The 24374-nt window shown below is 45.2% G+C and overlaps 1 protein-coding gene across 2 annotated transcripts in view; it reads right to left on the reverse strand.

Moving 5' to 3' along the window:
• Positions 1-11581: 11581 nt before the first annotated feature.
• The window catches only part of LOC139271027 (sorting nexin-31-like), a 118989-nt gene continuing 106196 nt past the window's right edge, over positions 11582-24374 (reverse strand). Inside the window, exons 12-14 of one of the 2 annotated variants that reach the window (XM_070888482.1) lie at positions 22057-22131; positions 15715-15774; positions 11582-12998 (exon numbers count right to left, since the gene is read on the reverse strand). In XM_070888482.1, coding sequence (XP_070744583.1) covers positions 12945-12998; positions 15715-15774; positions 22057-22131 — 189 coding nt within the window. In that variant the 3' untranslated portion in view covers positions 11582-12944. The remainder of the gene's footprint in view (positions 12999-15714; positions 15775-22056; positions 22132-24374) is intronic. The other variant, XM_070888483.1, reaches the window with a different exon arrangement.

Raw genomic sequence — 24374 nt, forward strand, 5'->3', positions numbered from 1 at the left:
ACTACCCATGAAAAGTGGCAAAATGTGACACCCTCCTTCTCACAGTGCAGCCCCTCCTTGCAACAGTGTAACCTGCGATTCGGAGAAAAGACAAAATTAGGGCTAGACTTTCCACTAGGTGGCTAATGCCCCCAAAAATGGGCCATGTTCCAGTGATGTGGGACGTCTCGGCCATGCTGATTGCCGGAACAGCGCCCATTTTTTTTTGTTGCGATTTTCCCCTCGGCCTTACCCCGGCGATGTCAAATGAGCGATCTGATCTCACAATCGCCCAAAGAAAACGGAAGTCAAACGGAAGTCATATAAAAAAAAAGCTTCCCTAGCAATGCTATTGTGCGCATGTGTGGGTTGTTTTTTTTTGGTTGATTTTTTTTGCCGCGTTTGGAGAGGTCAGGGGTCATCGCATATGCTCAGAAGCACAACGAGGGTCAGAGAGAGAGGAGAGAGGATTGTGCGTTTGCTCTGTGGATAGAAACTGAGAAATCTTACAAATCTGACAAATCTAATATCTTAAAACAATATCGAAGCAGGGAGAAAGGGAAAGAGAGAGTGAGAGGAGAAGGGCCAAAGCCTTTAGCGAGGAGGCCAACGAGGCCCTTGTAAATGTAGTAATTACTAGGTGGGAGGACCTGACACAGGGTGGGCATGGGAAACCTCCACCCCGTGCATATCGCAGAATATGGGTTGAGATTGCCGATGTAAGGAAGTGCGGACTGCTGACCAGTGCTGCAAGAGATGGAACAGCCTGCTGACAGCAGCCAGAGTAAGTTGCATTTTATATTCTATATTTAAAATCATATTTAAAAGTCATATTTAAAATCATACATATGTATTATTTACTCGATGTTTATAAATTTTAATTAGAATCTTGTCATTTATTTATAATATAAAATAATTAAATTATAAATAAATTTATTCACCTTAACACTAAGTTGAATCTTATAGTATGAAAAATTATGCATATGCACTGCCACATTAACTAATAATGGAACATTTAAATCTGTCAGTCTTAAATGTTTATTGTTAAGTCCATTAGCTTATGCCGTGCAATGTTATCTTATAATTTACAGAAGAAGATAACTATCGACCGTGCGGAGCAAAGGAGGACGGGCGGCAGCTCCGCTAGGGTGCACATGTTAACTACATATGTGGAGCTTGCGGTGGCCTTGGTGGCCTGAAAGCCGTTCAGTCACGACCCGTGGTGTGGCTGAGCCGACCTTTGACGCTTGTGAGTAATGGGAACTGTGCACTGTATCAAACATTACTAAATACATACTAAAAATATCGTAGGTATGCATGTAATGTTATGCAATTATAATTTAATAATTTTGATGTACTCTTGATCTACGAATGAGGCCATGTTAGCCCTGGTGAACATTTTTGCATATGGGATTTTAAAAAGTATTGCAATGTTTTGGATATTGAAATATTGATATTGATATTGACATATTGATATGTATTGTTATAAGTTGTTTAGAAATTTCATTCATCTTTCTAAGGTCAAGTGTCCGTTGAGCCCGTTGATTTAGCGGAGACATCCGCAAATAATGACCCTTCCAACAGCTCACAGGAGGAAGAGACAGAGGAGGAGGATGTTACTACTCAAGTCATAACCCAATATGACCCGGAGCAAGAGGAGGAGGAGGAGGAGGAGGAAGATGAGATTGTTTTTGTCGGAGGGGAACAACCTGCGGCCATTTCTACTGAGATGGATGGTGCACCGGAAACAAGCAGTGTGCAGGTGGCGACGCCAAGGCACGTAATTTTGCAAACGCCGACCCCACGGAGGTCCGGTCAGTGGGGTGAGCAATTGTCTACCATGGAGGGCCAGACTGAGAGCTTATTATCCTTGTGCAGGGAGACGGTCACGATTGGTCGCGACCTTATCCAGGGTTTCGCAGGATTCTTTGCAAACTGGAGCCTGTTCTCTGTGAACTGGATCCAGTTTCCAGCATCTTGGAGCCCGTTCTGCACGAACTTCTCTAACTGGTCTTCCGAGCAAGCACAGACTACACGGGAGACGTTGGAGGCCATTCGGCAGCAGACAGCCGCAACCAATGCCCTACGGCATGCGTTGCTGGCTGGACATGGCGCTGTACCCCAAGGTGTCGTGTCTGCCTGTAGCGAAACCCCGAGCACGCAAGCGAGTACGGAGGGCACAGTTCCTCCTGACTCGGAAGTGGAGCTTCAGGCTTCCGCTTCCATCCCGTCACCTCCACCACGGCAGGAAGTCTTGCCGTCCCACTCTGCACGACTTCTTGGTGTCGGTCTGCCTAGACCAAAACGGGCGGGTGGGGTATAAACACGGAGTGGGACTGGACCTGGAGGGAAATGTGGCCGCAGGTAGGGATGGGGTAGTGTTTTCAAAAGTTTATTCTTTCAATGTTCAATTGCTCTTGTTTTGTTAATTGTTAATTGTTAATATTTTGTGGATTTGAGGGAAGGGTGGGTTGGTGCGGGGTTGGAGGGAGGGTATAGTTAAAAAATTTATTAAAGGTTATTAAAAATTCATTTTTTTATATTTGTTAATAAAAAAATATTTTCTTTAATTCAATAAATTGTGTGTGTCTTCTCTCAGTTACATTAGTTATCAACTATATAGTTGTTAATCCATATTTGTTTATTCTTTTACTGTACAAGTACTTTACTTACACTAAACTTTATATTTAAACTAAGCATAAATTCCGATGATAGGCCAGTACAGGCAAGGCAACAAGGAACCCAAAACCCACACAAATGAAACTTTTGATTAACCCTAACTGTAAATCAACATCTGAATGTCCACATTTAGCGAGTGGAACCCCTTTCTGTTACGAAAGACCTCCACGTTCTTTAAGGGTGCTTTGAGGGCAATGTGTGTACAGTTTATGGCTTCCTGCACCTTGGGGAAGTCTGCTATTCTCGAGAAACTGAAAGTACTCTCGGTCTGTGCCTCCCTGGCCATTGTGAAGCTTATGAAGTCCCTCCATGAGCATAAAGAGCTTCAGTCACCTGTCAAATGCAGCAGTGTGTAGCGTGCTGATAGATATGGCAGATGTCTAATTTTAATAATCTCTCAACAATATCTATTCACTGTACTCTGCACGCTCTGTACTCTCTATGCTGTATACCAGTCAGTTTGATAGGCTCCAACAATATCAGTAAATAACTTGACTATGTAAAAGCTATTTACAAAATATATAAAATCTTTTTTTCCAAAAATAACTGGATAATACCTCTTTTTATTCCCTGTTCCAATATTCCAATATTCTGAGTACAATTATCTTTAAGCTAACTCTCTAAATAACTCACAACTAATCCTTCACCCTTCCTCCGAAGTTAAAATGGCGTCCGTCATGCCCATTATCCTTCTCTTAGGCCCAGAAAAAGCAACTATTTCTCAGCACTCTTTTGGACCTTGCATCGGCCCAGCGAAGTGCATGCTAGGTGCTGAAACTTGGGATAGGCCTTGTGTAGGCTATAATTTCGGCAATCTTCTCGGCGATCAAAGTGGAAACTTAGGCACTTGTTTTTCCGGCGATATTTTGGGCCTAGTTTCCACTTTTTGCTCAAAATGGGCGATAGAGGTCAGTTTTGGGCCATAGATGGGCGATGTGAAGTGGAAAGTCTTGCCCCTTATTTCTGGTGAATCGAGTGGACTTGAATGCTGAGTGCCCTGGAATCATTGGCATGCAGCTATTGTTAACCTCGAGTGACTGACTGATTCAGCTTAACCACTGCAATAGCCTACAAATGTAAACAGAACCAGTTAGCCACATATGCTAGGCCCCCCCAGCTACTATTCTCTACTGCTAACCGTCTCCTTAAACCCCTCTCCCATCTCTCCACCACACTCCCCTCCAACAAGTGCGAGAAACTCATGGACTTCTTTGTCTCAAAGATTGAGACCATCCGTTCAGCTGCCTCTGCCCGTTCCCTTCCTTCCCCTAGCCCACCGGGCCAAACTTCCTCTAAGGAACCCCCTGCCCTTGCCCTGACCTCAGATCTTTCTCCAGCTTCTCTCCAATCTCCCCTCTTGACCTCTCCGAGCTCATCCTGTCCATGAGACCTACTTCCTGCTCCCTTGACGCTATTCCCACTAAACTGCTGACCACCCAACTTATTTTTCTGGTTTGCATGTTAACCGACAATGTTAACAGTTCTCTCTCCTTGGGTACTGTCCCCCTCTCCTTCAAATCTGCCGTTATCACACCTCTCCTCAAAAAAACAACCCTTGACCCCACTGTGCTTGTAACCTACCGCCCCATCTCCAAATTCCCTTTCCTCTCCAAAGTCCTTGAACATGTTGTCACCTCCCAATCCATACCCATCTTTCCTGGAACTCCATGTTTGAATCTCTTCAATCTGGTTTCTGCCCCTGCCACAGTACTGAAACAGTTCTCACCAAAGTCACAAATGACATCCTTTGTGACTGTGACAAAGGTAAACTATCCCTCCTTGTCCTTCTCGACCTGTCTGCAGCCTTTGACGGTTGACCACTTCATCCTCCAACACCTCAAGGTGGGACTGCACTCGCGTGGTTCCATTCTTAACTATCTAATCGTAGCCAGAAAATCACCGACAATGGCTTCTCTTCCCGCTCCCGCATCGTTACCTCTGGTATCTCCCAAGGATCTATTCTTGGCCCTCCGCCTATTTCTCTTCAACATATTGCCCCTTGGTGACATCGTCCGAAAACACAACGTCAGTTTCCACATGCACGCTGACCACACTCAGCTCTACCTCTCCACCACTTTTCTTGACCCCTTCCACATTCTCTAAATTGTCAGACTGCTTGTCCGGCATCGCGTACTGGATGAGCAGAAATTTTCTCCAATTAAATATTGGGAAGACCGAAGCCATCGTCTTTGGTCCCCGCCACAAACTGCGTTCCCTAGCCACCGACTCCATCCCTCTCCCGAGCATCTGTCCGAGGCTAAACCAGACTGTTCGCAACCACGGTGTCATATTTGACCCTGAAATCGGCACATATCTATGGCTAACTAAGGCCGCCTATTTCTACCTCCGTAACATTGCCTGTCACCGCCCCTGCCTCAGCTCATCTGCTGCTGAAACCCTCATCCATCCCTTTGTTACCTCTAGATTTGACAACTGCAATGTTCGACTGGTCTCCCACATTCTACCCTACGTAAACTTGAGGTGATCCAAAATTCGACAGCTGTGTCCTAACTCGCACCAAGTCCCGCTCACCCATCACCCCTGTGCTTGCTGACGTACATTGGCTCTCGGTTAAGCAACGCCTTGATTTCAAAATTCTAATCGTTGTTTACAAATCCCTCCATGGCCTCGCCCCTTCCTATCTCTGTAATCTCCTTTAACCTCATAACCCCCCGAGATGTACGCGCTCCTCTAATTCTGCCCTCTTGAGCATCCTGATTATAATCACTCAACCATTGGTGGCTGTGTCTTCAGCTGCCGAGGCCCTAAGTTCTGGAACTCCCTCCCTAAACCTCTCCACCTCTCTACCTCTCTTTCCTCCTTTAAGATGCTCCTTAAAACCTACCTCTTTGACCAAGCTTTTGGCCATCTGCCGTCATTTCTTATTTGGCTTGGTGTCAAATTTATTTGTTTTGTCTTATAACGCTGCTGTGAAGCGCCTTGGGACGTTTTACTACGTTAAAGGCGCTATATAAATACAAGTTGTTGTTGTTTAGCCTGTGAACTTAATTGTTAACATTGTAAATCTGTACTTCAAATGGAAATAATTTCCCTTCAAAAAACGTACCAGTCAGTTGAATGTTAGTGTAGCTTGATTATTTGTCTTGTTGCAGTAAATGACACAAGTATAAATATAGATACTCACATATAAGCCTGGGGAAGAATACTAAATCACACTAACAGTTTCTGCCCTCGCAGATTTATCTAGGACAGAAGTAGTACGATGTCTAATGTGATCAACACTCAATTAACAGATACCCAATTCCTTTTGGATATTCATACTAAAATAAAAAATATAAGCAAAGCCCCTTATTGGAGCACCCAGCAACCCGCCTCCATCTCATACAGCACACAAGGTTTCTAACAACCTCATCAACACAGCAATCACGCCACAGAGCCAGCCTCCTACTTACCTCTTTGTGCATAAGCCCTGCTACATAATTATGTATTTCTGACTACACTTCAGAAATACACAACTGGCTGAGAAGCGTTGTGCGAGATCTCGAGGATGTGAAAGGTGCAAGTTTGTTCTATCTCTACACGTTCACGCAAAAAGGGTGGAGCAGAAGCTCAGAGAGGAGACAAGCTGCTTCAGACAAATTTGTATCCATCTTGCATCGGGACGTGGGGGGTGGCGGGTGAGATAGGAAGATTATCCTTTTGAAGAGGAAAGACTTATCTAGCGTTGCTGAGGAATTTAATTTAGGAAATAAATTGTGCTACAGAATCTCTCAACGAGCAGAAATGAACAGATTTACTGTTCCATATCAATGCTAGCCTGTAAGCCTGTGGACAGTAGGGAAACTAGAACATGGTTTGTGAATTAACAGTTGAATTGGGCAGGGTGAAGCTGAGCCGTGCGAGTCACAAGGTGGCAGATTTGATGTACAATCGGTGCCGAGTTAACTGATCTTGGCCACCGAGGAAGTAGGATGCTACTATTGGCCTATCTACTCATGAAATGGGGAGAGTGGGAGGGGGCGAATACAAAGAAGAGGGAAATCAGCCATGGTTCCCACTTCTGACCGCTATCCATTGGCCCACTCCTGAGCGTCGGAGCAGGTTTGGATTTCAGACGAAGACAGGATCTGGCTCACTTATGATGCACTTATAGTAGAATAGGTCAATACTCAATGGGCTGAATTTTCGGCTTTTTGCATTTTCGCCCGTTTCCGCGCGCAATTCACGGCGGAGCAAAAACGTTAGCGCTAGAGTGAGGAACTTTTGGCGAATTAAAGTTGATGAAGAGTGTTAGTGTTAACTCCGGTGTTGCAGAACAGACTGTGCGCCGGAGCCGAAAGTTCCAACGCTGAAAAATCTGCCATTCTGCGCACGCGCAATTTTTTTTTTCTTCCTGCGCTCCTGTCACAAACGCTAATGCAGGGTGCGCACCGCGCGCACGCGCAGTACAACCGGGGCTGAATCAGCCATTTCACATTTGGATTTTGATCATGGAGGATGACGATTCCAATCAGTGTGCCAGGCGATTCAGCCATGAGGCTAATGAAGCTCTAGTGGGGGCTGTGGAAAGAAGATGGCAGGAGTTGCATCTTCGGGACGGTTCTAGACCACTGCCATCCATATTTAAAAGGATTTGGAGAGAGATAGCAGAGGAAGTCTCTGCCTCAGACACTGTGGTCAGGACTGGCACACAGTGCTCAAACAAGTTTAATGATCTGACAAGGGTCATCTGAGTGAGTACAATTTTAATTCATGCACTCCTTCATTACTTTAATTATAAATCTGACACTATTTGTTCTCATTCTGTTGGAGCCTCTCAGCACTCTGTGGGTTGCCTCCTAAAATGCATGACACATATGTAGGCTTAGTTCGGCATCTTGTTACACATTATTAAGATTGCTTTCTGAGATCTTGCAAGATGGCTGCCCACTTCGATGTCCTCCTAATGAACCACATGCAATTTCCAAGGCCATTAATCAGAGGACTCTATTACATTCAGACAGCATGGTATAAGTGCTTTGGTGGCTATCTGTGCCACAAGAGCAGGTGGACCCTCTTGTAACCATTCCCATTTTCATCTTTGCAGGCAAAGAAGTCTCATAATCGCCGCGAGCAGATGCAGACAGGCGGTGGTCCGCCTCAGACCTGGCCACTCACCGACATTGAGGACAGAGTTGCAAGCCTCATCGACGTCACAGGTCAGGCAGCTGCCACTGGGGGCGCCGATCCCCGCTCGGATACTGAGGGTAATTCCTGCACACTCCCAGGGATAGGTTGGGGCAATGTCCTGCAGTGTCTCTGGCCTACGGTTGAGGCAATGTCCTGCACACTCCCTGGAATACGTTGGGGCAATGTCCTGCAGTGTCTCTGGACTAGATATAATGGACTAGTGGTGGTCCTTCAAATGAACCTGTGCTGTGCGACCTTCCTCATGTCACCCTGCCCCCTCCCCTGCTGCTAACCACTTGCCTGTTGCTTTCTACTTCCAAATGACCAACCACAGGAACAGCATCCCCCAAGGGACCCCTCCACGTCAGGCCATTGTCTGGAGGAGGAGGAAGAGGAGGATACTGATGAGCCGACTGTGGCGCAGCATCATTCGACCCCTGTTCCACCACCGACACTCAGCTCCTCTGAGGACGACGTGACGTTCTCGGGGTTCGAGGAATCCGAGGCTCCTGGGACCAGTGGCGTGCAGCAACCCGGTGCTGGGGTTGAATCCCGCAGGCCATTTCTCCAGAGGGTGAGTCGGCAAAGTCAGTCTGCTGACAGACAGGCAGACGTGGAACTGGACATGGTGGGTATGTCCAGGGACAGCATCTAGATCAGCCGTCAGCTCCTTGATGTCTTGCGTAGGATTCCTGCGAGCATTGACAGTCTGAAAGTGACCATTACGGAGGTAGCGTCACAGATTGTCAGTGCGAGCCGTGATACCAGCGAGGCCACCAATGCCCACACGAGGCTGGTGGCCTCCAGCAGTGACAGTGGAGTCCCGGAGAGTGTGGCGCGAACCTTTGTAGAATATGTGCATCACAGGCACAAGCTTCAGCTTGGGCCGGTGATACAGTCCATGCCTGCCGCCATACTCTCTGCATTGCCCACTATCACACGGGGAAGTGACCGTTCTGAAGCAGGCCAGCAATGTCCTCGGTTGCTAGGGACCAGCCCCGTCAGTGACTGAGTGGCTTCAGGGATATGAGAGGTGGTGTCATTCCTCCGGATGACAGCATTCCGTCTCCCCCCCACTCAGTCGGCAACCAAGCGGCAGCGACGGTTGTCAACCAAACCACCTGTGACTGGCGACGCCGATGAAGAGGCTAGCCAGTCAGAAGCCGGGCCTTCCACGCCACGAGCTGTTCCAGTGTATCCCCAGACGCCGTCTCTCCCCCAACACAGCAGTGCTTTGGCAGCCTGACTGCACGCCATCTTGGTGCCTCTTTAATTAGGAGCAGCAGGCACGGGAGGGTGATGAAGGGAAGGGGGGCAAAAGATGCTGGGGGAAAAGTGGGGCAGGAATTGATGTTGCTGGATTATGTTGTTGATGCTGGATGGATCATATGTTTTATGTTACAGTATCATTATGTTACAGTATCACACTGGATTATGTTGTTGATGCTTGATGATCTGATAATTTTGTTGAATTATCACACTGCTGGATGCAGCTCATTTTATTTTATTTAAGTCTCACAATGAAGGTTACAAAGTTTACAATGTTCAATAAATGTTTTCTTTACCATAACCATTTCTGTGTCATGTCTCATTTGCAGAATAAGAGGGGGAATAGTTAACATGGTGGGATAGAATGGCCAGGCAACACTCAAACATGCTGTTCACTCTTCAAGCAAAGCATTCAATTATGAGCTGCCGATGTAAAGCTTTTGCAGCGGTGAACTCTCCACGATACCGCCCCTGTGGTTGTGGTGGTGGTGGCATGGGTTCCTCACCAGGCTCCTCTTCCTGGTTTTCCTCCTCTTTCTCCCCCCCCCTTTCTCCCACGGTGCTCCTGCAATCCTCATTGGAAATTCCCGTCCCCTCACGATGGCTAAGTTGTGTAGCATGCAGCACATCACAATGAACTCAGAGACCTGCTGAGGGGAGTATTGTAGGCAGCCTCCAGAGTGACCCAGACATCGAAAGAGCTGTTGGCTGTTCGACGATGTTGCATGTGGCTGCATGGCTCTCATTATAGCGATGCTCGGCTTCTGTCTGAGGATTCTGGATGGGGGGTGGGGGGGGTCATGAGCCAGGTGGCGAGGCCGTAACCTTTATCCCCGAGCATCCAGCTCTGGCCTTGTGGTTGATGCTGGAACATGCGTGAGACACTGCTCTCACGCTAGATGAAAGCATCATGGATGCTCCCTGGATAATGGGCATTGATTGCCATGATGTGCTGAGTATGGTCGCAGACAATCTGTACGTTCATGGAGTGGAATCCCTTTCGGTTTTGGAAAACCTCTGCATTCTGTAAAGGTGCTCGCAGGGCAATGTGCGTACAGTCAATGGCACCCTGAACCTTGGGGAAGCCAGCAAATCGTCCAAAATCTATAGCCCTATCATTTTGGGTCTCCCTGGTCATTGGGAAGTTTACGAAGTCCATTCTACGTGCGTACAATACATTAGTCACCTTGCGAATGCAGCAATGTGTAGTGTGCTGCGAGGTGGAGCATATCTACCCCGCTGATGCCTGAAAGGAGCCGGAGGCATAGAAGACAAGTGCCATAGTCACCTTCACCTCGATGGGCAAGTGCAGTCCTGTTGCCACTGGTAGGCTATAGGTCCGCCTGCATGAGCTGGCATATATCTGTCAGCATTTCTTTTCGGAAGCGCAGCCTTCTAACGCACTGTGCCTCAGAGTGCTGGAGGTATGAACGATATTCCCTGTAAACTCGTGGGGGTTAAGGCCTCCTCCCCATACATCTGAAACCTCTTCGATTACGTTGCAAATGATCAACAATAAGCCTTCTTCCAGCTTGAAGCAGTATGAATATAGCAGCCAGGATGAACGGCACCCGACCCAGCATGGCCCCCATCTTTTAAAATGTCCTTTATAAAACAAACTAGAAACTCACATGAACTTCACAAGTAAAAGTATGCAGTAACCCAGCGTTCTTCTCCCAATCCTTTTAATCACTCACAACTGCCACTTTCTCCTTTGTTTTCAACATGGCGCCATTAGTGCCTGGTGCACCCTGTGTCCGTCTGGTTTTTCTGGCTGGGTTCTCGGGCAGACGCTAAATCGGGCGAAATGCTCGAAAGCTCCGCCCGGGGATCTAGCTCAGCGATGCACGATGATTTACGTCATCCCGACGGTCAAAACAGCGGCAGGCGGTAAGTTTTAGCTCTGCCGCAAAACCCTTGGCGAAAGTTCCGCCCGGTGCAAAATCTTGTGCGTCTCGTTTCACGCCCCCAAAAAAATCATTTTTGCACCCGCCAAGGCACTAAATGAGGTGCAAATCAGCCGAAAATCCAGCCCAATGTATCATGAGCATGGTACGTCTGGAGAGGTGAAAACGGAGAAAAATAAAGCAAACTATTTGGGACCGCATCTGTGAAACAATTAAGAAGGGAAATATAACAACAATTGGAAGGGAGAACATCAATGAATGTTGGAGAAAGAGAGAGAGAGACTTGGAAAAATTTAAAATATGTCAATTTGACTACTGGAATGTAGACAGTATGATTAGCACTCAGTGAGGAAAGAAATAAGATGGAAATTCAACTTTAGGAACAAGGAAGAGGATGGGAGGAATGGGAACAGGGGCGGGAATCAGGTTAAGAAAGACCGTTTCTGTGGAAAAATGCAAGACTTATTACAGATCTGACACTTCAAATGAATGATGCATAAATTCATGGTTTCTTTTGATAATGAGTCTGTTTATTTCTGTTCAACATGTAACACCATGCATTACTTAGTGATGCGCTTTATCACAAAACTTTTCATTACAAAAGATAAAAATCTGCCAACGTGGACAATGTGTGAACTTCAGCGGTCAAGCAGTCAAATGTTATTCCAAACAGCTCAATTTTATAAATCTTGATCGTAACACATATAATCGTGTCCCATTTTTTTTAAACTATCAGTGAGAAAAACTTAACCACGGTTCTCTGCAATGGAATTCATATGCAATCCAAAATAGCTTAAAATGTTCTACTAATTCTGAATCTATAACTGAATACTTGGATATCTAGTCGGGTATTGATTGACACCTTCAGTCTAGACAAAATCCACTGAAAAATGTGAAAACTTTCTAGATTTGGAGAAAACAGACAATGCAATTAACCCGGATGCCCGTGAACTGTTTCTCATTTCTCTGGTTATAATACCCTGTGGTCATGTGCAGAGCTCCCCTCTCATTTGTATCTGTTTTATTACAGGTACTTGCATCTCAGTAATGTCACAAACAATAACTATGGGATTATTTTTTTTCAAACATGGTAGTGGAAATTCATACAGATGTATTAAACACTTCCATAAGTACAGCCAGGTTTTTAGTGTGGAAACACTAAAGATTCGCCCGTTTGTACTGCTATCATCTACGCTTAATTTCTGCACCCATGACAATACTTTCCCCCACAAAAAGGGAATTAAAATTCTCAAACCAGGAATATGAAAGTGAATTTATTCTTCTTCTGTGCCCAACTCCTCCCCAGGTCAACTGTGAGCATTGCGTATGTGTTTAGACTTGAGGGACTGCAGCCCAAAACACTGAAACCAAATGGAAACGGTTAAAATAAAACTTTTAAAATAAAAGTTGCAACAATATACTGAAGGAGAGATTTCCTGGGAATAGCTTCCACTTTGTACACATCTTGGAATAATGAGTGTGGAGGCAGCTAGGCTCTAGACAGAGCTCATTTAAATATTGAAACTCTGCAATTAATCTGATATCTCCGTGCTAGGATCTGGCTACTCTCAAACTTTAAAAGGGGAGGAAAAAAAACTAGGCCCTGTGGGTCCCCGGTGACATTTACCCTTAATCCATAGGGATTGCATCTACTTTGCAGAAATATCCATTACACAGAAATCCTCAATGTGTATTTAGACACAGAAAAGTCAAAGCAGCCCGGACCTAACCTGACCCAATTTATATGGTTTAAATAAGTAACCAGTTCCCTGATAGAGGAACAAAACCTCCAAAATATCCAATGCTATTAAATAAAGAGAGCGGGCAATGTACAATTTACACCCCCTTAACATTTGAAGAGAATGTCGAGAAGTGTAATAGGCTATTGTGCAAAAAAAATGTCAAAGTTGTACTTAAAGGCTTCGACTGTGGTCACAATTCCTCATCAGCGATGCATTCAAATACACTTGCTCCGTCTTTTCATTTCGCTTTCTTAAATAACTTTTTCTGTAGCACAACTCCAAAATGTTTACTCTAGAAAAATGAACAGAATTGCATGAGTTTAAAATGAGTCAGGAACCCTTCATTTCTTTTATTACACACGGCATGGTTTCAATAAATACTGTGAATTTTTACAAAGTAGAAAACCCTCAGCATAGTACAAAACAATGAAAATGGCATTTTGCAATTAGATAACTTTTGTTCTTAACTTATGTACCACCTATTTGACAACCACTGAAGTCTAGAAAGTTTATAAATTACATTGGGATTCATATTTATTCTGTGATAATGGTTTAATGTATATCCATCTTTTGGCTACAACTTCTAATGCAACAGACTTAACCCTCAGAGCTAAGTATACTGGTTTCCCTTTCGTAATCAGATTCAGATCTTAAGATGGAAAATGAGATACTGAATTTATCTCCAACTTTGCACCAAGTAAGACTCTATTCATGGAATGAGAACACTGAATTCTGAGAACAAATGAAGGGAACTAAGATTATTCTGTGCCCAATAGTGTGAAATAGGATTTAGGTTTTTAAAAAAGGGAATCGGTAAAGCAGAATCTATTAAGCGCTTTTACAATTAAACTGAACGGACATTGAAGATGGTCCTCTTAGGCCACAAGCTAAATGAAAGCTGAGAATAGGATTCTACTCCAATAGGGCTGTTAACTAATGGAATAATGTACTAAGTCTGGACAGTGACTTAAAAAAAGAAAGGTGTAATTCTCGAGCAAGAATGAGGATGTGGGGTTAAGAGTGCAACACGAGACAGAAGTGGGAAGTGGCTCTGTACACCAAGCCACTTGCTGGAACAAGCAAGATTACGGAACTTATGTTCTTATTGTGCTTTAACTTTAAAAATGGCAACTAAGTACATTTTGGTTAAATTAGCACTTTGGTGACATTTACAAATTGGCCAGGTTTTAAATGATCATCAAATACCAAACACAAAGCTTGAACAATATCAGAGCTCTCTCGACGGGAATTTATGCAATCTAAATTGTGGAGGCAAAGGACATGGCTGAGATGCTAAATGAGTATTTTGCATCTGTCTTCACTGGAGAAGAGGATAGTGCCAATGTAGCAGTAAGGGAGGAGGTAGTAGTGATATTGGATAGGATAAAAAAAAGAGATAAAGAAGAGATTGGCAGTCCTCAAAGAAAAGAGACCCGGTCCGGATGGAATGCATCCGAGGTTACAGACGGGAGTAAGGATGAAAAATGCAGAAGCTCTGGCCACAATCTTCCCATCCTCCTTAGATATGGGGGTGGTGCCAGAGGACTGTAGGTTGCAAATGTTACACCCTTGTCTAAAAAAGGAGGGGCTAAGTCCAGCAACTACAGGCCAGTCAGCCTAAAATCGGTGGTGGGCAAATATTTAGAGACACAATAATCCAGAACAAAATTAATTGGCATTTGGAAAATTATGTGCTAATAAATGAAAGTCAGCACAAATTTGTTAAAGGCTAACTTGATTGAGATCTTTGATGAAGTAATGGAGAGGGTTGATGAGGGTAGTGCAGTTCATGTTGTGTATATGGACTCTAAAAAGGCATTTGATAAAGTGCCACATAATAGACTTGTTAGCAAAATTAAAGCCCATGGGATTAAAGTGGCAGTGGCAGCATGGGTACAAAATTGGCTAAGGGACAGAAAGCGGAGAGTAGTGGTGAACGTTTTTTTTAATTGGTGGGGGGGGGGGGGGGTGGCGCGGGTGGAGGGGTGTATACAATGCTGTTCCCCAGGGGTCAGTATTAGGACCACTGCTCTCTTTGATATATATTAATGTCTTGGACTTGGGTATACAGGGCGCAGTTTCAAAGATTGCAGATGACCTGACATGAAACTTGGAAATGTAGTAAACAGTGAGAGGGATAGTAACAGACTTCAGGAAGACAGACTGGTGAAATGGGCAGAACACATGGCAAATGAAATTTAACGCAGCAAAGTGATTCATTTTGGTAGGAAGAACAAGGAGAAGCAATACAAACTAAATGGTATAATTTTAAAGCGGGTGCAAGAACTGAAAGACCTGGGGATGCATGTGCACAAATCTTTGAAGGTGGCAGCATTTAGAAGTGAATCCCCTTTAATTGAATGCATCCAAAGTTAACAAACAAATGAATCAACTCGTGCATCTTTCAACCCCTCTCCCTTCTCAATCATCTCCCCTAAAGGTGTTGACTACTGCTGGTTTACAGTTCCACTGGTGGGAGTACCTCATTCTTCATACATGAGCCGAGACAGGAGAAGGGACTGATTTGGAGAATATAGATTAAAAGAAAGTCTTGCATTTATATAGCGCCTTTCATGACCACTGGACGTCTCAAAGCACTTTACAGCCACTCCTTTGGGGTGTAGTCACTGTTGTAATGTAGGAAATGTGGCACAAGCATGCTCCCACAAACAGCAATGTGATAATGACCAGATAATCTGTTTTTTTTGTTATGTTGATTGAGGGATAAATATTGGCCAGGACACCAGGGATAACTCCACTGCTCTTCTTTTGCCATGGGGTCTTTTACATCTACCCGAGAGCAGACGGGGCCTCGGGTTAACATCTCATGTGAAAGATGGCACCTCCGGTAGTGCAGCAGTCCCTCAGCCTCAGTGGAGTGTCAGCCTAGATTTTGTGCTCTTGAACCCACAACCTTCTGACTCAGAGGCGAGAGTGCTGCCCACTGAGCCACAGCTGACACTGTATTTCTCTACCACCTAAAAGTATGACTCTGAACATATACCCACCAGTGCAGACTGAGAACTGCAGGGCGTTGTCCCACATACTGGTGCTGCATTTTCAATCTGCTGTAGAATGCAAGTCAAGTTCACCAATTAATTGAAAGGTCTTGGCAGAACAAGTTACTACAGAGATTTAATTAACTCAAGAGACAAGTTCTAACCCAGAACAGCTCACGACAGGTTTATTAAGTGTATTATGTTATTACATCAGTTTTTAAAAAATTGTTTAGAAATAGACACATCACGTTAACAGAGTGTAAATGTTTGAGACTACACAAAATAGGGAGCATCCGTTGATGAGTATTAAAAGCATCATTTCACCTTTGGCAACAGTTAACAAAATAAATGAGAGAGGCTGTACAAGCACATGCACCATAGAGAAATCTAAGGAAGTGATATAAAGTTTTGGTGAAGGGGATTGGTGGTGTAGTGGTGTAATACAGAAGTTTCACTTCCAAGTCTGAGTTTGGAATCTCACTCTCGGTTAAAAGTGCCCGCTGCAAATGTTTTAAACGACGAGACTGCCCGAGAGTTTAAGCCAATTCCAAACCTGGACTGTGCTGGAACTCTCATGGGAATATTCAACACTGATGCTTGTTGAGTGATTCATTGAAAAAAGGCGGATTTAAATAGCACCTTTCATGACCACCAGACGTATCAAAGCACTTTACAGCCAATGAAGTACTTTTGGAGTGTAGTCACTGTTGTAATGTAGGAAATGCGGCAGCCAAAATGCATACTGCAAGCTCCCACAAACAGCAATGTGATAAATACCAGATAATCTGTTTTTGTTATGTTGATAAAAGTTTACAACAAGCAGCAGTACTAGTGAGCTTTAGGACTAGATTCATTATGGATGGATGAAAATCTTTCTTTTGAGTAGTCGGGCTAATTATTAACAGGCTAAAAACAGATAAAGTCATTGGCCGAAAAAGGTTCAACAATGATGGGACTCAAACAAAACCAACAACAAGCAAAGGAGCAGGGAAAGTCAGCTGAATGAGCCAAATGACGACCAGTGATACATAGTGGTGTCAACCGATAACAAGCATCTCGTTATCGATCTCTCGAAGCAGCTTAAATGTATAGGGCCCAAGTTTCCACATGATTTGCGCCTGATTTTTTAGGAGCAACTGGTGGAGAACGGACTGTCTTAGAAATCACAATTCTCCACATTTTGTTTTCTGCAGTTCTAGTGAGGTAGAACAGTTCTACTTTGGAACAGAATTTTTTCTTCAAAAGGGGGCGTGTCCGGCCACTGACGCCTGATTTCAAAGTTTCCACAGTGAAAACGTACTCCAAACTAAGTTAGAATGGAGCAAGTGAAGATTTTTGTAGAACTGAAAAAACCTGTTCTACACATTTAAAAAATCAGGCGCAGGTGGGCGGGGGAGGGGGGGGGGGGAAGGGAAGTCATTAAATTCTAAAATAAATCCTTATTTATACTTCTACAAATATTATACAAATAAATCCAACCTGAATAAACATTTATAAGCAAAGAAAAGATTAAATAAACCATCTTCCTACCTGTATGAAAGTGCTTCAGGCAGGGAGAATGCTGCAGTCAGCCTGAGGCGCCCGTTCTTCCCGCGGGGGGGAGGAGGAGGCGCCCGTTCTTTCCCGCTGGAGGGGGGGGGGGAGGAGGTGCCCGTTCTTCCCGCGGTGGGGGGAGAAGAGAGGAGGCGCCCGTTCTTTCCCGCCAGGGGGGTAGGAGGCGCCCGTTCTTCCCGCGGGGGGGGTAGGAGGCGCCCGTTCTTTCCCGCCGGGGGGGGGAGGAGGCGCCCGTTCTTCCCGCGAGGGGGGGGGGGGGGGAAGGAGACAGTGAGAAGGCTGCAAGTGTTGATGGCAATGTGCTTTTATTAAAAAAAAATTCAAAAATTAAACAGCTACAAAGAACTACAAAAATGGCCGAGTGCCAATGTTTTTCTCACACTGAGCATGTGCGAACGCTCCAACGCGCACGCGCAGCGTTGCCGGCAGGAAAAAAACTAATTTAAATAGTACCCACCCCCTCCCACTTACAAAATCGGCGCGAGTGTAGGCTCCGCCCCCCTGGGCGCCGCGCCAGGCAGACATGGAGCTGCAGGGCGCTCCAGAATCGCGAGTTTTTTTTAGGCGCCGTTTTAGCCAGCTCGGAGGGGCGCCCGTTTTTTATCGTGTGGAAACTTGGGCCCATAGAGTTGCTTCTGACATTTGGTCATCCTTTGCTTGAACGCTGCTACTGTGGGACTGATGGATTTACCCATGGATCTGCCCAGCACTCAACATGCTGATGTTTGATGTTGAGCCCAAACTCACACCAAAAAGGGAACTGATAGCAGCTGAACATGGCACTCTGAGGAAATTGTTGGGAGGTGGCACTCTTATTTTAGTGGAGAGATACAGGAAAGTTGAAGTGTGTTGCAATCTGTAATTGTTGTGAAATGTGCATCAACCAGAAACTAGACCAACAATTCCGCTTTAAATGTTTACAGTTTCTAATAGGGCTTCATGAATTACTGACAAACAGCATTTGCGAGGTGTAAATACGATGCAAGCAAGTTTCACTTCCAGTTTTTGATAAACAAGTACAATACTTGTACAGATTCAGTTCATCTTGAATATTAAAAACAAAACATTTAACAAAAATAAAAAGCTTTGGGTGAAAAGACATCCCGGTAAAAAATAATTTAAATGCACTCATTATTCCAAATAGATAACACGCATTTATAGATAGGATATAAAAGCAATGGAGAAAGGGAAACAGAGATTCAGTAGGAGAGTGCCACATTTATGAAGAGATCTTGCAGAAGTCAGAGCAGAGAAGGGAGCGGGTGAGGGGACAATGGTCTTTACAATTATGACAAGGTAAATAGTGATAGATTGATTCAGTGAGACGGCATTGAGAAGGCACACGTTTGAGATGATGACAAAAAGAATTAAAGGGGGAGGGGGTTGGAATTTTAAAATGTTATTTACAGAGAGCATGGTTAGAATGTGAAATTCTGTGCCACAAACCATTGCTGAAGCAATGTCTATAAACTATTTTAAAAGGGAATTAGATAGTTGCTTGAAAAAGGAATATTAAAGAATATGAGGAACGAGCAGGATTCGACTGGGTGAGACATGTGGAGAAAGAAAAACACTGGCTCAGACTCGATATGCCAAATTTCTGTGGTGCAATGTTCTAAAAAAAGGTGCAGGTTTTATTTGAGGCTTACAGACAAGAAAGGGCCAAGGTTCAATCCCCTCTCTGTCCTAGAGCCGCTGACCCTCCCGAATTGTGTGGGAGTCTCCCAGAATGGGACGTGAATCCCATGGGCACTGCTGCTGGGAGAAGTCCACCCTTTTAATTTGTCGTTGCTGTGGCGGTGTGGCACACCCTCCCCTGGGCCTCCCGCTGCATCAAGTTACCAGCTGTTGCTGCAGAGAAACCTTCGGCTCAGTGACGTCATACTCCCTTCCTTCTCCCGCCCCCCCCACCCCCCCACAACCCACACCCCACACACGGCGGGGAGAGGTAATCCTTCACTTGATCCTGAAACAGGACTGGCTGGTGGAGAAACATTTAGTTGTCGGGGAGGTGGTGGGGGGGAGACAGGAGAGACACAGACAGATATGGGTGGGGAAAAGAGCCGGGCTGGGTTGGAAGAAGCTGAACAGGAACTAGGGGGCTGAAAAAGACTGGAGAAAGGGGCTCGGGGAAGAGAGGGAGACCCCGTGGGGAATAGGATGGGCGTGGAGCCCAGCAGTTCCAGCATAGCTGGGAGCAGTAGCAGCAAGGTGGGGAGAGGGAGTGACACAGAGAGGAGCAGGCAGTTAAGGGGTGAGTGAGATGTGGGGACCTTACTGTAGGTAAACAGTGAAAGGTTGTTTCCACTGGTTGGCTAATTGTAAACAAGGGGACAAAGACCGAGGATTCTCATTGGAAGAACCAAGAAAGAAGGATTTTGAACCAGATTAGACATGGGATGCTTCGTCCCAAGTGGCTACTGAGGCGGAGACTTGTTCAACATCATTTAGAAGGGAATGAGATAAATGATAAATATTTGAAAAGGAGAAATATAAAAGGATCTGTGGAAATTGGGAAACAGGAGTGAGCGCCAGAGCCTGCATGGCACCAGACTATTGCGTGCGGGCCTAGGGAATGGATTAGAAATGTTGGCGCTGAGCGGAGTCTAGGATTGTGTGCCCTGTGAGGTGTGTCCCAAACACCGAGCCCACTGCCCTTTGTGTGATCTCTCGGTTTGGTTCCGGTCAGTATTTGCGGGCCGGTTTTGACTTATGAAGTCCAAGTACATGTGTCCAAAGCAGAGTCCAAGGAGATAGGGGAGGGACATGAGGCCTGTTTAAAAGGGGCATTGACTGGGGAGCCTGACCGGACCTTGTTGAGTGAAGAGGGATTCTGTAAGTTCAGGGGGAATATCAGCAGTTTATAGGATTACTACTCGTTACAGGTATGATACTGGGATATTACACCTATTGCTCCCAGTTACAGATAGACTATCAGTGAGTTACTGCCTTACTGTTGATTATGAGAGAATCTGAACATTATCGGTATGACTATTGTTATCAGTGCAATTTCCGTGAGTCACTTATCAATTACTGGTGGAACCACAGATCCTCCCAACTCTGGTTTCCTCTCTGCGAATCCTTCCCATACCATCAGTTTCCCCTCTGCCCCGCCCTCAGCTTCCTTCTTTACCTGGTGCTCTCCCAGTTCTCGGAACTTCTACACACAACAGCTGCTGCTGCAAAAGCAACAAACAAAGATACTCAACGACAGGGGATCCAACCTTCATAAAGGTAAAGGCGGCAACATTTGCAGACATCCAATGATCAGATGTCCAAGGAATACCTCCAGCTAGGGTTGGCAACCCTACTCTGTGTTGAGTTAGCAGATCTCAGCCAGGGGGACAGTAATGACACTATAATTGGCCTCAGTGCCCCTGAGTTAGAGAGGGTGATGTACACCCCCTTCCCCCCCCACCCCCCGCAGAAAACTCCTAGTTGCTAATTCTAATGGAATAGACTGACAACAGACCATCAAAGGCCAAGAACAACAGCAATTCTCCGGAGTGACTTGATCACAAAATCTACACCGTTGTAGACAACAGCTTGTATGTGTTTTGCATTCCAGTAACGAGTATCCAACTGCTGTGACTATAGGCTGTATCTATTGAGTAGACTAGGCCTATATTCTCTAGAGTTTAGAAGAATGCGAGGTGATCTCATTGAAACATACAAAATTCTTACAGGGCTAGACAGGGTAGATGCAGGGAGGATGTTTCCCCTGGTTGGGGAGTCTAGAACCAGGGGTCACAGTCTCAGAATAAGGGGTCAGTCATTTAGGACTGAGATGAGAAGAAATTTCTTCACTCAAAGGGTGGTGAATCTTCGAAATTCTCTACCCCAGAGGGCTATGGTTGCTCAGTCGTTGAATATATTCAAGACAGAGATTGAGATTTTTGACTGTTAAGGGAATCAAGGGATATGGGGATAGTGCAGAGAAGTGGAGTCGAGGTAGAAGATTAGCTATGATCTTATTGAATGGCAGAGCAGGCTTGAGGGACCGAATGGCCTACTCCTGCTCCTAATTCTTATGTTCTGATCTTGCTGGAGCTGGGCATCGAGCGGTGATTGACGCTAGCTGGACTTTTCCTGCACCCTTCAGCTCAAAAATATTTTTTGCTGCAATTTGCTGAAAGTGCGAGCTGATAATGGCAGAGTGAGGGCAATGTGGCATCTGGGACCTGAGTGAACGGTAGGACCAACTGTGTATCTCCTTAACCAATGAGATTTAAGGATCGAGAAAGAAACAGAGCAATGACAGGGAAGGAAATAGTGTGAATTCGAGTCAAGTCAGATACAGAAAGAGAAATAAAGAGAAGGGAGGAAAGATTGGAAGAGATAGAAAAAGAGAAACAAAAAGGATAAATAACAAAAAAAATTTATAAAAAAGTTTAAAATTTGACATTTTTAAAATTTCAAACAATTTACTACATGCAGAAATAAGATTGAACACGTTAAATTGTTCCTATTCTGGCATTGCATTAATAATTATCACCCCATTAAATGGTACTTACGCTATTAATTACCAGACTTATCTTTGTGGTGAGTTTAATGGGAAATTGTTGTGTAAATCCATCATGTTCTTAAAAATAACAGGGAGGCTAAGGGCGAGATGCCGTTTGTGTGAAGCAAACAGCAGAGAGGCATAAATCGACCAGCAAGTTCTGGAACTTCGCAACTCAAGGCGTATCTCTTCATCCCCTGAACTTACTGGCTGATCTGTACATTAATAGCGGCGTGCCTTGTTAACACGCATTATTGTTCCAGCAAGATTAGGTCCGTTATTTCAATACCTACCATTTCTGTGTAGCCCTCAGTTATCTTCAGTTGTTCTATCACGATTTCTTGTATGCATCTACTCAATAGAAAAGCCTGCAAAGGTTTATTGACAATAGTTATGCCGGAAGCAAAATAGACATTTGTTCAAAAATAACAAATTGATGGTTCACACTTCAGTGCATGCACTGTTGGATTGGTGGCACTTTCACCAATGACTCGTCCGTTTGCCAACTGCAAGGATGGCATCCCCAGCTGATTTTCACTGACGGCCCCCCTCCCCACACAGCTTTTACTTCACGTGGCGCACCTCAGAATGGAAATTTACTTGAGTGGATGGGGATAAACGAACTAGCAACCTTCCTGTTCCTCAGCGCTATGGATTGGTGCTCCAATACAGAGCTCCACTTCACTAAACCCAAAACAGTTTCTGTTTAGAAGAAAAACCGCAGGCAATACAGCAAGCGAGGGTTCCAATGCACTGCAGTATGGAGTAGTAAAATGCTCAATATTGCATAAAACAAAATTCAGCCATATTGTAACAGAAAAAGGAGTTGAAAGGCAACGTTTAGGTGCTTCCCACACAGGTGTATTGGGAATTTTAATCCTCCTCCGCTCCTCTTTTGTTTTCTAATGGCTGGTGTAATGTATGCACCTGTGAGTATGCTCACAGGTTTGTAGAGCTGGAGCGGTGCCGGAGGGACTGGATTTCATCATCATCCCCGGCAACCAAATTTAAATTTGATTTTATATGTTGTAAAGTTTAATTTGTTTTTTATTGCTGGGTTTTAGTGTCCCCCTTCCCTTTTATAGGGGGTACTTGTATATATTCATGTTTTAGAGCCCAAAAAAACCCACAAAAAAAAACCAACAAAAAAAACAAAAAAGGGCCTGGAAAAATGTTTGGAGTGTCCCCCAGAGTGGGGGGCACTTGATTTAACTGGTTAATTTTGTTTCCAACAAAAAGAGTTGTAGTGCTGTAGCGAGAGGTGATTGCCGTAGGAATTGAATTGCATCATTACCCCCGGCAACCAAATTTAAATTTGATTTTATATGTTTTAAAGTTTAATTGCCGGGTTTTAGTGTCCCCCTCCCCTTTTATAGGGGGCACTTGTATAATTTGTGGTTTTAGTGCCAAAAAAAAAAACACAAAAAAAAAACAAAAACAAGAAAAAGGCACTGTAAACTGTTTGGAGTGTTCCTCCCTTTAATAGGTGGGCACTTGATTTAATGTTTATTGTTCTCTCTCAAAAGAGTTGTAGAGCTGTAGAGCGAACTGACCCCCGTCCAGACAAAATTCCCCATCGGCGCCAAGCCCCGAAACCTCCCTCGGGAGCCGGTGCCTCACAACTTGAGCCGCCTCGGGGAAATCCCCTCCGTGCCTTTCAGTTCTGCGCGGAGGGTTTTCCTGTACGGGCTGCTCCTGCACACTCTCAACCTTGCCATCCTCGTCTGCCGTCCGGACACGCCATGGCGTACCATCTTGCCCTCCGGAGGAGGCGGGGGACCCCAATGGAGTGCTCTCTACGTGGGAGTCCTCCCACTATTTATTGGGGACTTGGCCTGGAGGGTGGTGCACGGAGCAGTCCCGTGCAATAAATTTTTAAGTCGGTTCACGGGTTTCCAGGCCGCCAGCAATTTCTGCGGTCTGGAAGAGTCCGTCTTCCATGTTTTTATGGAGTGTGCGAGGTTGCAGCCCCTATTCCATTATTTAAAGGGGCTGCTCCTCAAATTCTGGTTGCACTTCAGTCCCATGCTCCTGATCTTTGGGCACCCTGTGCGGAGGTGAGCGGGTAGGTCCGAGGGCCTCCTCGTAGCACTGCTCCTGGGCACGGCCAAGGGGGCCATCAGTCGGTCCAGGCAGAGGGAGGTCGAGGGGGTCGTTCAGCCCGACTGCCTGCCTCTCCTCCGCACTTACATCTGAGCCAGGGTGTCCCTGGAGATGGAGCACGCGGTGTCCACCGGTACGCTCGTGGCCTTCCGCGAGAGTTGGGCACCGGGAAGACTGGAGTGCATCACCACCCCCAGCAACCAAATTTTAATTTGATTTTATATGTTTAAAGTTTAATTTGTTTATTGTGCCAGTGTTCACTCACTCCCTCCCCCCTTTTAGCCAGGGTGCACTTGTATAATTTGGGTTTTTAGTGTCCGAAAAAAAAAACAAAGAAAAACCAGAGGGGCACTTGTTTTGAAAGTGAATGGAGTGTCCCTCGTTTCTCCCCCCCCCCCACCCTTTAATCAGGGGGCATTTGATTTATTGTTTTCTACAAAAATAGTTGTAGAGCTGTTGAGCGAACTGACCCCCGTCCGGACAGAATTCCCCATCGGCTCCAAGCCCC

The sequence above is a fragment of the Pristiophorus japonicus genome, chromosome 1 (assembly GCF_044704955.1).
Source record: "Pristiophorus japonicus isolate sPriJap1 chromosome 1, sPriJap1.hap1, whole genome shotgun sequence".
NCBI classification, from domain to species: domain Eukaryota; kingdom Metazoa; phylum Chordata; class Chondrichthyes; family Pristiophoridae; genus Pristiophorus; species Pristiophorus japonicus.